At 36.3% G+C, this 15,454-nt stretch overlaps 1 protein-coding gene across 1 annotated transcript; it reads right to left on the bottom strand.

Annotated features, from left to right (window-relative positions):
• Positions 1 to 3,339: 3,339 nt before the first annotated feature.
• LOC110701824 lies at positions 3,340 to 4,668 on the bottom strand. Its single transcript, XM_021879447.1, has one exon. The coding sequence runs from the start codon at positions 4,666 to 4,668 to the stop codon at positions 3,340 to 3,342; it is 1,329 nt and encodes a 442-aa protein (XP_021735139.1).
• Positions 4,669 to 15,454: the final 10,786 nt, after the last annotated feature.

Raw genomic sequence — 15,454 nt, 5'->3', positions numbered from 1 at the left:
CCAAGTTTGGCACGGACGTGCAGGAGGGCCAAAATGGAGGCAGAAGCTTCTGCCAAGGTTTGCACGGACGTGCAGCTTTTGGCACAGACGTGTAGACTTGCACGGACGTGCTATCATCTTGCACGTCCGTGCAGGATGCCCTGCCTAGACTGATTAACTTTGGGAAGCTGTAACTTCTACGTTTCTTGTCGGAAATGGATTTGTGACCAGTCGTTGGAAAGCTCTTGAGACGAACTTTAATCTCCAATTTGAATCGCTTCAAAAGGTTGATAAGATCAAAAGTTATGGTTGGTTGAAGTTGACGCTTACGCAAACGACCTTTCAAGGTTCTCCAAAAGCTTTTCATTTCCCTTTAAGGCATTCCTCCTTCTTCCTCCATGGCTCTATCAACCAAGCTTGCCCTTATCCTTGCTCACTCATTCTTGATCATGTCCATAGTGCTAAAAATAGCTACATTACATCAAAAACACAAACAACCGGTGAAGCATGGATGGTACAAATTTTGCATAAAAATAGGATAAAAAATGAACTTTGATGTCGATTAATAACGAAAACAAGGTTCAAAAGTACCCTAAAATCATGCCAAATAACAAGTTATCAAATCCCCCCAAGCTAAGCTTTTTCTCGTCCTCGAGCAAAACAAACATGTCGAATCAAAGGAGGAAAACGACTTGCTAACATCAATCCAAGGAAAGGCAACAAGGAGGAAGCATAAATACACAAATCCGCATGGTGACAGCCATCATCACTTTTAGCACAAGTGAGAAGCAATTTAAACCTCTAAGTCGCCTTAGAGGACGAGTTTTTATCTCGTGAGGGTTTCCATTGAGCTTAACCCACAACTCACACAAACCACAACAAAACTATCAAACTACACAAGTTTCGATGTTATTATCACCCAAGTAAACTCATCGAGATATAAATCGCAAGCAAGACAAATGAGCGAATTTCAAGAATTACCAATCATACAAATGTGCACATGAGTTGGGGGTAAAGAGGAGGACTAAGAAAGATTGCACTAGGATACTTCTTTAGACCTTTTACTAGTTCATTAGAGCACACCTAGATATTCCAAAGTTTCAACAAGCCCTTTTTCGGTTATAAAATCTCAAAATGCTAGTCGCTTACCAAAATGCACACCCAAGGCCTCTTAACTACACTCTAACTCGGGAATTTCATAAGAAACAATGATGTAAACAAGGTGTGGGAGGCATCCACTAGTTGACCTCTAAAGAAGAAAATTTTGATAATTTTCAAGAGTCTCCCTTTTTATTCATTGTTCTATGCTCTTCTTTTCTTCTTCTTTTTTTTTTCAACTTTCAATGCTCTCGCCTCTTTTAACTGTGAGAGGCTCTTTCTTTTATTAAGAACATGTGACTTATTATGCCACTTATTACACATGATACAAATATAACCAATTCCCTAATAGAGTTTCATTTCGGGGAGGAAAGGAGGCACATTAAGGGCACAAGGGACCGCAATTCAATTCAAACATATCCTACTTGAGCTAATTAGACAATATCCTATACTGGGTGTGAAATTGAGCATTCATTGGCTTTCATTTCATATACACTAATGCAATCAAGATTAATAGACCTCTAAATGACCCCATCTCTTGCATACACCCTTCTAAGAGAACTAGTACTCATCGCTCAAGAGTCAAGCAAGAAAAACATATAAGCATTGTCATTTGAGTCTCAACCTTGGGCAAATTTTTTATTTTTTTTTTCATTTTTCAATTTTTTCATCATTTTTTTTTTTTTGAAGAGAAAGCGAAAATATTCACATTACTAACTAGAGAGGGAACACTAATATTCACATGACAAGAGGTTTGGATTTCAAGGAAGCTAAATTGGATTAAGGGCCTTGGATATTAGGGAAATGAAACAACCAAAACAAACGCAACCAAACAAACCAACATGTCAAGAAGGCATGCAAATGACTCCCCCCAAGTTATCATAAACATTGTCCTCAATGTTAAGCAATAAAAGCTCATAAAAAAAAGGAAAAAGAAGACTAACTCAAGGATCGGGTCTTCTTCGACGCTTGAACCTCCTTGGTACCTTTGTTCCTGTTGGTTGTTGTTGGAAGACATGCACTTTGTGCTATTTTTTTTTCTTCTTTTGTTTTTTCTTTTTTTTTTTTTTTTTAAGTTAATCAACTACAAAAATATTCGGGTTGCCTCCTAGAAGCGCTTCTTTAACGTCACTAGCTTGACGACATTGCGCTATCCAAAATTAGGGAGGGTCAAGGCACACCTTTTTGACCCATCTCATTGTTCCCACACACTTTCCATTTTCCTTAGGCAAAATAATCACATTGCTATCATCACTAGAAATGCAACCAAACATCTTGTCTATCAACTTGATCTTGTTTTTCTTTTTCTTCTTGGCCCTCTCTTGCTTTTTCACCTCCGGAGCATGAGTCGATTCATCTTGTTACTCCTCCATGTCTTCTTTCAAAATATTAACCAAAACATCAACCCGATGAACTTGTTTAACCATGGGGTCATTCAACGTTTCCGGAAATGAGAAAGAGATTCTTTCATGCCCAACATGTAAGGTAAGCCGCCCTTGTTTCATGTCAATATTAACACCCGCGGTTTTCAAAAAGGGCCTACCCAATATGAGAGGAATTTTGAAATCCTAATCCATCTCCATGATTACAAAATCACAAGGCACAAGAACCTTCCCCACTTGAATTGGGATGTCCTTCAAGACTCCCAATGGGACTTTAACCGAGCGGTCAGCTAGTTGGATTGACATTTTGGTGGGGCTAATCTCCCCAAGATTTAATCTTTTTGCCATAGAGAGAGGCATAAGGCTAACACTAGCCCCAAGATCACACAAAGCATTTGTTGATTCAAGATCTCCAACCTTAACCGGTATAGCAAAACTACCGGGGTCACCAAACTTCTCGGGAAGCTCATTTTGAGGAATAGCACTTATCTCCGTTGGAAGAGAGATAGAATCACTCTCCTCAAGCCTACTCTTGTTAGAAAGAATATTTTTCAAAAACTTTGCATATGTAGGCATTTGAGACAAAGCATGGAGAAGTGGAATGTTTGATTGAAGTCCTTCCATTTCATCAAGGAACTTAGAAAGTTTCACATTTAGCTTCTTCTCTATCATTCTATGAGGGAATGGAATATGAGGCTCATATGCTCTCAATGGAGCTTGACTCTTCACTTCTCCCTCATCTCTCTTTGAGGCACCCTCATCACTCATTTTTGACCTTCCTCTCGCCTCCTGACTCACTTCATTTTCAAACTCACTTTCATCTACCCAACTATCTCCCTCATCTCCCTTTTTGGCAACATTTTCTCTCATAATTGGAGTTTCATACCCCCCCTTCCATAATCAAGGTGATTGATTTCGCTTGCTCTTTTGGATTCATTACCGTTGTGCTTGGAAATTGACCACCGGGGTTAGAGGTGCACCCAACTTGTTGTGCAATTTGAGATAATTGACTTTCAATCATCTTGTTGTGTGCTTGGAGTTGTTGAATTGAGCTACTAACTTCCCCATTGATCTTGATTTGTTGGGTCATGAAGGTTTCCAAAACGGATTCAATGTTGGATTTTGGAGGAGGAGGGGCTTGATTGTATTGGGGTCTTTGTTGGACATTGTCTCTTTGATTGGGGTGGCGATAGGGAGCTTGTTGTTGTGGAGGGGGTTGATTGTAAGGAGGAGCTTGGTTGTAATTGTTTTTAGGAGGGGGAGCTTGATTGGGTTGTTTCCACCCAAAATTTGGATGTTGTTTCCAACCTTGGTTAAAAGTTTGGGAGTAAGGATCATTCCTACCAAGTGAAGCCACATGCTCCATTGTAGTGTTGCAATAGGATGCCAAGTGGTCATTTCCTCCACAAGTCTCACAAGACATGACTTGTGGGGAGGAGCTACCGGGCACATTGTTCACTTGATCTAGCTTTCGAGCTAAAATATCAACCTTTGAAGCAATAAGATCTATTGCTTCAAGATCATGCTTACCGCCATTCTTGGGTTGACCTTGCCTTTTATCACCTCCATAAGCATAATGCTTAGCCACTTCCTCAATCATTTTGTAGGCCTCGTCAACCGATAGCTTTTTAAGGCTACCTCCGTCTCCCGAATCAAGGTTGGCCCTTGAGGTAGGAGTAAGACCATCATAGAAGCTTTGCACTATGATCCATGAGGTGAAACCGTGGTGAGGGCATGCTTTAGTATAATCTTTGAACCGCTCCCATGCTTCACTCAAAGTTTCATCAACCTCTTGGTTGAAGTTTGTGATCTTCCGTCTTAATTCAGCGGTTTTCTCGGGAGGGCAATACTTCCCAAGAAAAGCTCTAGTCACCTCATCCCAAGTACTCAACGATCCCTCTTCAACCGTTCTCAACCAATGCTTTGCTTTGTCTCGAAGGGAGAATTGAAACATGTGCATCCGAATAAACTCTTCCGAAATGTTGTTTTTCTTGATAGTTGTACACAATTCAAGAAAGTTGTCCAAATGAGCAAAAGGACACTCATAAGGACTACCCCCAAATTGATCGCTTTGAATCATGCGGATGAGTTGAGGTGAAAGCTCAAAGTTGTTTGCATTCGTGGTGGGAAGACGTATGCCACTCCGAAGTTGGAATGCGTTGGGGTGGTCATAGTCTCTTAACAATGGTTGAGGAGGATTCTCTCCCATGTTATCTTCTTCGTTAGCTCCAAAAACCTCTTCCGGATCGGAATCCGAATATACAATGGAAAACTCGGGTGTGCCTTGCAAGAGTCTCCTCACGTTTCTCAAAGTCCTATTTAGCTCTGGATCAAAGGGAATAAGCGGTGATTGCTTACTCTTTCGTGTCATGCAAAGTCAAACAAAGCTAAGAAAAACGTTAGCAATGACTATCGCAAGTTAAACACACATAAACAAAAATTAAGGTAAGAAAACTACTATACATATACACACATCTAGTCTCATTCAACAATAATACATTCAATGTGACTTTGCCTCCCCGGCAACGGCGCCAAAATTTGATAGGCCGTCGTCGAGCCTACCAAAGATAATAACACCTATCTTGGTCTCACTAACAATAGTAAGGGTAAGAAAGGGTCGAACCTAAGAGAGGCGTTGAATCAACCACTAAGTACTACCGTTTAAATAAGCTAAATGAATTCTAAATTGGGTTGGTTTTGAGTAACTTCTTCTAACACAATTCAACTAAGCTAAGAGGAGGTTAACAATATTTAGAGGAATCTAGGGCTTGGAATATGAAGAATTGAAGGAAGGAGTCTTGAAAATTTGGATACTCCTTGCAATATCAATGAGAATTTCTTACTCTCTCTCCCTTACAAATGAAGCTAAAGGGATATTATATAACCCCAAGTAAAAGGACGGAGAAACCAAGAATCGGCCCGTCTACAGGTCGGCACGGACGTGCTAAAGGTTGCACGGACGTGCAGACCTGTTAAAATGAGAACAATAGCTACTGCCTGACCTTTGCACGGACGTGCATCAATTGGCACGGACGTGCATGAATTGGCACGGACGTGCATCAATTGGCACGGACGTGCAGCTTTTTTTGGCGAAACAGCTTCATTTCGGAAGGTCATAACTTCTTCATTACTCATTGGAATAAGGCATGTAAGCAGTCGTTGGATAGCTCTTGAGATGAACTTTAATCTCCAATTTGAATCGCTTCAAAAGGTTGATAAGATCAAAAGTTATGGTTGGTTGAAGTTGACGCTTACGCAAACGACCTTTCAAGGTTCTCCAAAAGCTTTTCATTTCCCTTTAAGGCATTCCTCCTTCTTCCTCCATGGCTCTATCAACCAAGCTTGCCCTTATCCTTGCTCACTCATGCTTGATCATGTCCATAGTGCTAAAAATAGCTACATTACATCAAAAACACAAACAACCGGTGAAGCATGGATGGTACAAAATTTGCATAAAAATAGGATAAAAAATGAACTTTGATGTCGATTAATAACGAAAACAAGGTTCAAAAGTACCCTAAAATCATGCCAAATAACAAGTTATCAATCGGAGCCCTATATAGTGTTATCTAACAAAGTACCATCTCACCTCTCTAAATTTTCCAAAAGACCTCGTTTCTTGGTACATAAGAGCGTAAAAGAATAGTGGTGTAGGTTATCTTAGGTAAGATGTAGGCTAGATATATCTATATGTTATTTATGAGTGCAGCGATTGTGTTTGTTTTTGTCAAATTGCCCTCCCTATAAGACGGAGTTGTGTTTACTAAGGTTGTTAGAGTTTTGTATACTACAATTATGTGAGAATTTATAAGTCGAATTCACGTTGATTTTTTTATCAAATTCAACTACACTAATACACATTCACATGCAAATATGCAATATGTTCACAAACCCTCCATTATAATTAATTTTTGAAACAACAATTTGGAAGTGGGATTTGAAAAAAAGTTGACTTGAATTTATTTCATATGTATGTTGGATCCAAATTTCTTTTGTAATAAATAATAGGTATGCCTTTTCCTTCATATATTCAAATATTCAATGAATTAAATTTGAGTATGCAAGGAGTGATGTGAAAAGAGACTCGATCTATCTAGAGTCTTAAGGGCCACTTTAATCTGCCATCTTTTCAAAAATTCAAACTGCCGTGTTACCATTTTAAACCCTCCTTAGCCCTTACCATGAATACATGATGAAGAGTATGTGAGAATACATAAGAGGATGTAAAATTACACCAAGAGTCTAACATGTAGAAATAAATCATAATACAATAATTTACCAACTAAAGTACTCGGTAATTAACATTTACTAGTAATAATATATTATTATTAGAAATTTAAGTTGATTTTTACTTATAAGTCAGTTTCCGCTTTGCCTAGCTAGCTAATAACATTAGACAAAAAAGAGGTTGACACAGTAGTTTTTTCTCTCAAAATTGTATGGTTTTTCTCTCAAAATCATATTCTAGGATTCTTTTAATATGCTAGCTAGCTTCAAACAACCTCTCCATAATTGAATTCTAGCATAGTTTTTCTGTCAACTAGAACATGTTTTACTCACAAAATAATTAATTCCTTCTCTAAAAATCAAACGAAAATAAAGGAGGCAATTTTATTTTTTTTTTCAATCACCTCCCCACTTATTAGACTCAGTCAAATCCACATTTTTAATGCATTCTCACCTTTAATTTTTTAGTTTTAAATTTGAAGCTATAGTAGTTTAGAAGAGCATAATGGAACACAATACAATAATATGAAATTGTCGTCAAAGAACGAAAGGGTTACCTTAGATATAAGTGGGTCATTCACCTTTATTTTAGTTATTTATCAAGTTGGAATTAAGCTATTTACTTAGTACAATTGTTTACTAAACAATGTGTCTCCTTATTTACTTTGAATATCATGTCGTAATGTTTACACGTGCTGGATAATTAAGAATATTTGACATCTCTTTAATTGCTTTTACTGTTTTCTAAAGTGATTTGTACCTTATCGTTTTGAAATGTTGTTACTTTCTAGAAGATCCATATTAATGTCTCAAATGTTATGATTCTTGCTCTTCTATATTAATTAATATACTGTAGGAAAAATAAAAACAAAACTATTCAAAATCATAAGTTGATAAATTCACGTACTTGAAATGATTAAAAAAAACAAAAAAGAAAGAAAAAGTCTTGCAAATAAACAATATCCAGTGATTGAGAAATAAGAAAATAATAGAAGTATAGAACAAATATAGCATTACTTCGTACAAAGTTACAAACTTAAAGTTAATTAACATTTAGTTGATCAAAATTAGACATACTTGAGTTGAGTAGAGTAAGAAAGCATAGTTGCACTAATAGATTAAGATGATAAGAATTCTAATTAATTTCATATATGTCTCTAGCTTGAACCAAATGAATTAACCCTACTACTCGTATTAGCCGCATTTGCGTTCATAGATAGCGATGGATGATTTGTCATAATTTTACTGCAATTAGCTCTTATTTTCTTAATTACGAGGAACTATATATAATAAACGACGCACATCAAATCAAACTATATAAAAGATTAGATCATGTGATAGGGTGATTAAGGGCTTGTTCACATTTATTGAGCTAAACTGAACCGAATTGATTGGAGCTGAACTGAGGTGAAATGAATATTTTATGAGAGATGGAAATTAGGAGCTGAACTGAACTGAACTGATTGAAGCTGAACTGAACTAAACTAAACTAATTGGAGCTGAACTGAATTGAAATTAAGTAAATGTGAACAGGCCCTAAGTCTGTTGCATACAACAAATCTATTATATTATATTCAAACTTTTGCCTTAAATCACACGAATGAAGTATTTATTGGCTAGCTTGAAAATATGTACTGCATGCTAATGCTAGTGGCTAATTATGTAGTACTACTATGATTACTATCCATGTATTAAGGTATTACAGTATTAACAAATAATCATATATAACCCCTAAAGTCCCTAATAATTTTATATAATTTAATCTCAAACAAAATACATTGTCTAGTGTACGTATAATATGTTGTTAACAAGATATGATGAACGTGAATAACGTTCGTCGGACCACTCAATCTCAGCAAAGAAACGACGACTCGGGTTTTTGCAACCAACCATTTTTGAGCTTCATTACAAAGGAAAAACCTAAGTCGTCGTTTCTTTGCTAATTAAGAATGGAGGAACTCAAACGTGATCTGAAGATTATAAAGGATATGTGAAGAGGTCTTCTTTAGGTTTTCATGCATGTAGGATGGAATTGACAGTATAACTAAAAATAATTTGTAATGTTTAGAAAAACTTATAAACTATATGTTAGAGAATATCCATAGAATATTCTCATTTTAGATTTAGGATATATTTTGTATAAGATTATCTTTGATAGATGTACATATCTTATGTTACCTAATATGATTAGGTTCTCATTGTAACTCTATAAATATTGATTAATGGAAATCACTATAATCAAGGAGTTTATATTATCTGATCAAGGAGTTTATATTATCTGTATCACAGCTAAGGTGAGATCTTGGGATCATATACAAAAATTCTCACCCTGCCGGTGGGTTAGAAAATTAAACCCACTGGCGGGATATACACAAATTTTTTATGCTTCCGCAAACACACACATATAGATTTTTTTTTCATATATTTTGTTTTGATGGTGGTATACCAGAATAAGGTCAACTTTTGCACATCTCTTTTGCTATCAAGTTGGCTCCTCTTATTGTTGCAGCACTTGGAATCTTTAATTTGTGGAGTATTGATTCTTGCTACCTAGGTTTCTCTTTTGAGAATTGATTAATTTCAAGCGGTGGAATTTAATCTTTTTCTTGCGCAATTTTACTTGTTTTTCTTCAACTGTGATTTCACGTAGTAGTGTAGTGTCTTCTTCCCGATGATGGTTTGATCCCTTAGCTTCTTCTTCTCTGGATCTGCAACTTAGCCCAAGTCCGTGTGCGGCTCTTCTCCTTCTCCTTCTCCTCCGGCCTAGCAGTGCTTATCTCTACTCTATGTAGTTCGTGGTTGTTGCTTCTCATCTCATCACTGGCACATGTCTACTACTTCCCTTTTGATCATGGGTTACCATATACCATCCTTACCGCTCGATGCGTGATTCAAATCCAGTCTGATCATCCAATTTTCTCCCGCTCCGACTGCGGGGGTATGATAGAGTATATCCATAAAATATTCTCATCTTAAGTTTAGGATATATTTTGTATAAGATTATCTTTGATATCGATACATATCTTATTGTAATACCCGAATATTTTATGATTTTATATGTTATATTTTATAAAAAAGAAATTGTTATTTTTATTTATTAAATAACTTTCCTAATCTCATTTTTTTTTAGAGTTGGTAAAGTTTTAAAACCCTATCTTGTTTAAATAGAATTGTACAATTCAAAACGTATATAAATTATTTTAAACCCTAAAAATATTCTTAACTCTTAAAAGATATTTTATTAAAAAAAAAAAGGCTTGCCGTACAATTTGGTTTGTGCAATTGTGTGTGACTTTCATAATCTAACCCCAATTTGATTCTTCTTAAAAGTTTATTTCCTTTTCTAATCTCCATGATAACATTTGAGATTTTGAGCAATCAATAATTACTTTCTCCCAACTTGCAATTAATGTGCGTGAATTGTGAAGGTGGAGTGCCTTGCCTAATTTTTGCCTAAGGTAATCACACGATCTTAATTAAATTTTTTTTATTTGTTTGATTATAAATTGTTAGTATTAATTGTATTCCGTATTGTTATGTGTAAATTTTATAATTTGTGAATTATATATGATCATGATTTATATGTAATGATTAGTGTGTGGTATTATATGATTTAATTGTCGCATTGATTGATTGTGTTATTTCTAGGGTTTTTAATGTTGTTGTTATAGGGAGTACTGTTTTATCGAGGTTTTAGGGTTGTTAATGCAGAGTATTATTTTTGGGTTGAGATATGATTATATTTGGGTTATTAGTATGTGTTTTAAGAGTTGAGATATTATGAATCGAATTGTCATGTTAATTGGGAACATGTGCCATTATTGAGATACTATTTATTGTTTATGAATAATTATTTGATCGATGTATGAGATCAAAAAGTTGAGGATTATTATTTTGTTATTGGTTTGAGGCTCGGCGTTATAGACCTTAGTCCTTGGCATGTTGGTAATGATATAATGATCATGAGTTAAGAATGAGGTACAATCTTTATTATTTATTTTTCTATGGTCCCCTACTGTGGGAATTGGTTCGTATGTGGTCTGGTTCAAGGTGTTTTCTGGTTATTGGGAGTATTCAAGTTTTTATACTTGTTGGTTTTATTTGAATTACCCATGTCCAAGGCTAGGTATAAAACAAAGAGCATGGCACACTTATGAGTTATATGAGTTAATTGAGTAAAAGTTCGTATTATTATTCGAGGTTGATAAAGGTTATTTTTATAGTACAATGTGTAATGTAGTTTCGAACTACATTGTTTAATTGAGCTAATATTGTCTATTATTCAATTATACTCTATATTCTAATATGTGGTGATTACTCAGCTTTTGCTGACGTGTGTGTTATTTTGTTTTGCTACTTGTGTTTGCGGCCATGTCTTTTTCTTATGGTGGCCCTGCGACGATCTATTTTGGAATTTGTCCTTAATGGTGAGCAGTCAAGATTTTCTAAGCGGGTTTATCAAGTGACCGTAGCTAAGGAGCTCAAGTGTTTCGATTAGTTTGTTATAACGAGTTTATAAAGTTGTACAAATAGCTCACTTAGAGTTATCGGGTTGTAATTATTGGGATTTTTGTGAGCCTTAACACTTGACAGGTTGTTGAGTGTGGCGATAATACCTCCGATTTAGGTGTATGCTTCCGCAATTTTACACTACTAGAAATAGGCTAAATTCCGACGGAAAAATTCCGTCGGAAACACCCTGAAATCCGTCGAAAATAGGGTTTCCGACGGAATTCCGTCGGAAGAGGTTGTCGGAAAATATGTTGTAGGAAAAATGAACTTTTCCGACGAAAATTCCGTCGGAAACACTATTCTGACGGAATTTCCGACGAAATTATCCGCCGGAAAAATATTTTCAAGTACTGCAACAATCCGTCCTAAAATTCCGACGGATTCAATTCCGTCGAAAAATTCCGACGGAATTTCCGTCAGAAATTGCTTTTATGAAATTTAAAAAAAAATACGTCGCGCCACCACGGGCACGGCGTATCACCACCTCCAACCACCAAAAAACCCAACATCAGCAGTCCAGAACCACCCCACCACCCACAACCACCAGATCAAACACCGACAACCACTAGCTACCACCAGATCCACCACCCACACCCACAACCACACCCATTAGAACCCTAACCCGATCCACCACCCACACAAACACCCACCAGAACCCCTACCCACCTAACCAACCCCCTAATCGAACCCATCCAACACCACCCACCTAAAACCACCACTACCGGCACCGAAACAAGCCAACCACAACCCAAAAAAAAAAAAAAATAAAAAGAATCCCGACCCAACCCCCAAAATTCGAACACCAAAATTCAAAAAAATCTGATAAAACAACAAAAAAAATCAAAAAAAATTACACATACCTAAATTCGACATAATAAAACCTTGAAATTGGTTTTAGAAGGCCAAATTCGACCACAAAAACTCTAGATCTAGAGTTTTCATGGTCGAATTTGGCCTAAAAACCTTTGTTTTCTTCATGAGGAGAGAGAAAGGGCGAAATTGGAGGAATTTGTTGTTGATTTTCATAGTCGATGTTGGTGTTATTGTTGGTGTTGGTGTTGGTGTTGTTGTTGTCGGTGCTGGTGGGTGGTACTGGTGGTGGGAGATAAAGAGGGGAAAGAAGCTAAGAGGATAAAGAAGGGGGAAGGAGAACGAAGAGGAGAAGGAGAACGGGGATGGAACGAAGAGAAGATTCAGAGAACGAATAGAGAAGGAGAGAGGAGAGAGGAGAGAGAAGGGGAAAGAGGAAGGGAGAAGGTCAGAAGGGGCGGAAGAGAAGATTAGGATTTAGGGTTTTCTTAAGGGTTTTTTTTTAAAAAAAAATATATTATATTCCGTCGGACTAATTATCCGTCGGAAAATGTAATTTCCGACGGAAAAATCCGTCGTAAATGTGGAAATTTCCGACGGATTTTTAATCCGTCGGAAATTTTCGACGGAATTATCGGCTTCGTCGGAAATATCCGACGGAATAAAAATCCGTCGGTAATTTTCACTTTTCCGACGGAATAAAGTGTCCGTCGTAACTAGTCCGTCGCTATTTCCCTGTTTTCTTGTAGTGTTATTTAAAGGTTGTTTATTTTTTCCTTTAATTCTTAATTATTTTTAATTAGTAAATCGGGGGTGTTACACTTATGTTACCTAATATGATTAGGTTTCTCATTGTAACCCTATAAATATCAATGGAAATCACTCTGAGTCTATATTATATGACCCTATAACTTATATATATAATTCATAATATATATACCTTGAAACTTTGGAAGGTAAGGTTTGAGGTCTTAAGAAGTCCTATACACTTAATAATTCATAGTGTGTGGAAAAACTTGTCACGTATGTTTAAATGATACGACGGAACAATAACATAAGAATGACCCACAAGGCAAGCCGCAGCGAGCTATCACCAATTCACCATACTAGACATATATATAGGAGTATGGCACCAACAACGGCAAAAAGACACAGCACGTTGGCCAATTGTCCTGCAAATCATGGTCCACTCCATTTGCAAATTGGTATACCATTTCAACTCAAAATTTAAGAAGATGAGATCGAGTGATCTAGACTGTGAGAGGATTGATCTATGCACAAGTTGACATTTATGTGCGTACCATTCTGCCACTAAATGTTGTTCTTTTCACTTTTATGTGAGACAATCGCCGTTATAGTAAAAACGACAACATTTGAAGATGAAAGATACATAACGTGTATATATACACACTTGCACAGATGGGAACACACACGCTAATTCAATTTTTTTTTTTGTAAGTTTTTAGATCGATATGGCAACACGAGTAATATATGTACCATTCAAGGGACCAATATAGGTTGCTAGTTGTGTGAACCTCTTTGGCTATCTCTTTCTTAAGCTAGCCCACACCATTTTAAGCTTGTAATTGGTGGGGACAACTAGAAAATTTAAACTAAAAATGACTAGACATTATTAATATTGTGTAAAAAGAAAGGTTCTGAGTAAATCTACCTAGGATTTTTATATTTGGCAATCACTAAGTGATGATCCCCACTTCGGAGAAAGGACAACATTATGTAACAACTTGTAATAGTATTATTTCATTGGCAAATTTTATCTATAAATATACTTATCTTTTATTGTACTACAACAATAATATTTATTTTATTATTAGGTTAAGTATATTATTATAAGATGAATGATCATGAGATCTGTGTTCAAAACCAGTCAGCATATACTATTGGTCCATCTAAATTAACACCCTTGTAAACTGTAAACTAATGCTCCATTGTCTTGTTTATGATCATATTAATTTAACCTTATTACTTGTACGTTCCTTTACTAACCATTTAACTGCGCTTGGCACTGGCCGCGCTAAGCCAGCCCACGTGTTATGCCGCATTTTTAGCTTAGGACCATGGCATGACCCACGCGCCGTTTGGTACCGCCGGTCCACTGACCCCTCTTAAGTCTAAAGTGTTTTCCTAACTCATACTTCATAATCTGATAGTCCTAGCTGGCCTGTAAGTTGCCTACCATTGGTAGAACACGGCCATCCAAGACCGTGTCACCAACATTGTCATGTCTAATCTAACAACATAACTTATAAGCACGCGCGTACATGACAAGGCCAACCACAAGGCAGTGTTCTCACAAACTATGTCATGTGACAAAAATTGTGAGACGAAAGATTAAGCAACAAATGATAGATCTACAACATTTATCTCTTTAAGGAAGTGAGAAACACATAATTAACACCCGTCCAAAAGCTAACACTAAAATAGATTTATCACCATTCACCAAGCATTCTGATAAAAGATAAGGTCGGTTACATGAACCAAGCATTTATCGACGATTTAACAGCGGAGGAAATAAAGCAACCAATAAAATCATACCAAAAAGTAAAGTGTGAGAGAAATTTGTAGATTCCTTAATTAAATTCTCTCACCAGATATTTGGAAAAGTGGGTGCCTTAGCCCTTAACCCAGTCAAGAGTCAGAAATCTATGACAGTAAATTAATCCACAATAATATTTCTTCATTATATATTCTGTTCAATCATCTGTTAATACTCGTATTATCTTTGTCTTTCACCTTCATACATATAACCATAAATTTACAGTTCCCTTCCCAAAAAAAAAAAAAAAAAAAAATATAAAGAACAAATAAAATAAAATAATTTATATAACAAATAATATTAAGGAAAATACAAGTATATATCACTCACCTCCAACCTTGTAGGTAGCAGTTGACTAAAATCTTTCATCTTCAAAATCTTGAATGAGCATAATTAATCGTCTATTGCCAATGCAGCATCATCAAGATTCGCGTATTCGAAAGCACGAATCGCCAATATCGGGTCGATTCGATTGCTCAGTTGCTAGCTGATCGTGAATCTTGATGAGGCTGCATCAGCAAACCACGATTGTATATATATTACTCCACCCCCGCCATCGGGTCCTCTTATCTCTAGTAAGAGGACGGAACGGTCCATTTACTAGGATAGAGAATTAGCGGGGGGAAAGGGGATATAAATGGAAAATACGAGTTTTAATTAGATGGTCAAGCTAGTAATTAGAGAGAATCATCGCCGCATAACAATAACAATTTAATGCACAAAAATGAAAACCCTAGTAGCAAGGAGATGAGAAAAGAGAGAGTTGAAAAAAAAAACAAATGAAAAGTAGGAGAGAGAAAGAGAGATAGGGTTAGTGAAGGAAAATTGAGAGAAGTAAGGCTTAGGTTTAGAGTTTAGAGGTATTTATAGTAAAAAAAAATATCTGAGT

This window comes from Chenopodium quinoa, unplaced genomic scaffold (assembly GCF_001683475.1).
Source record: "Chenopodium quinoa cultivar QQ74 unplaced genomic scaffold, ASM168347v1, whole genome shotgun sequence".
NCBI classification, from domain to species: domain Eukaryota; kingdom Viridiplantae; phylum Streptophyta; class Magnoliopsida; order Caryophyllales; family Amaranthaceae; genus Chenopodium; species Chenopodium quinoa.
The sequence above is the reverse complement of the archived record's forward strand: the minus strand, read 5'-3'. Positions and strand labels throughout refer to the sequence as shown.

Bases quoted from the DNA above. Each gene is read 5' to 3' on its own strand.
- LOC110701824 (XM_021879447.1), bottom strand. From the start codon at position 4,668: ATGGGAGAGAATCCTCCTCAACCATTGTTAAGAGACTATGACCACCCC.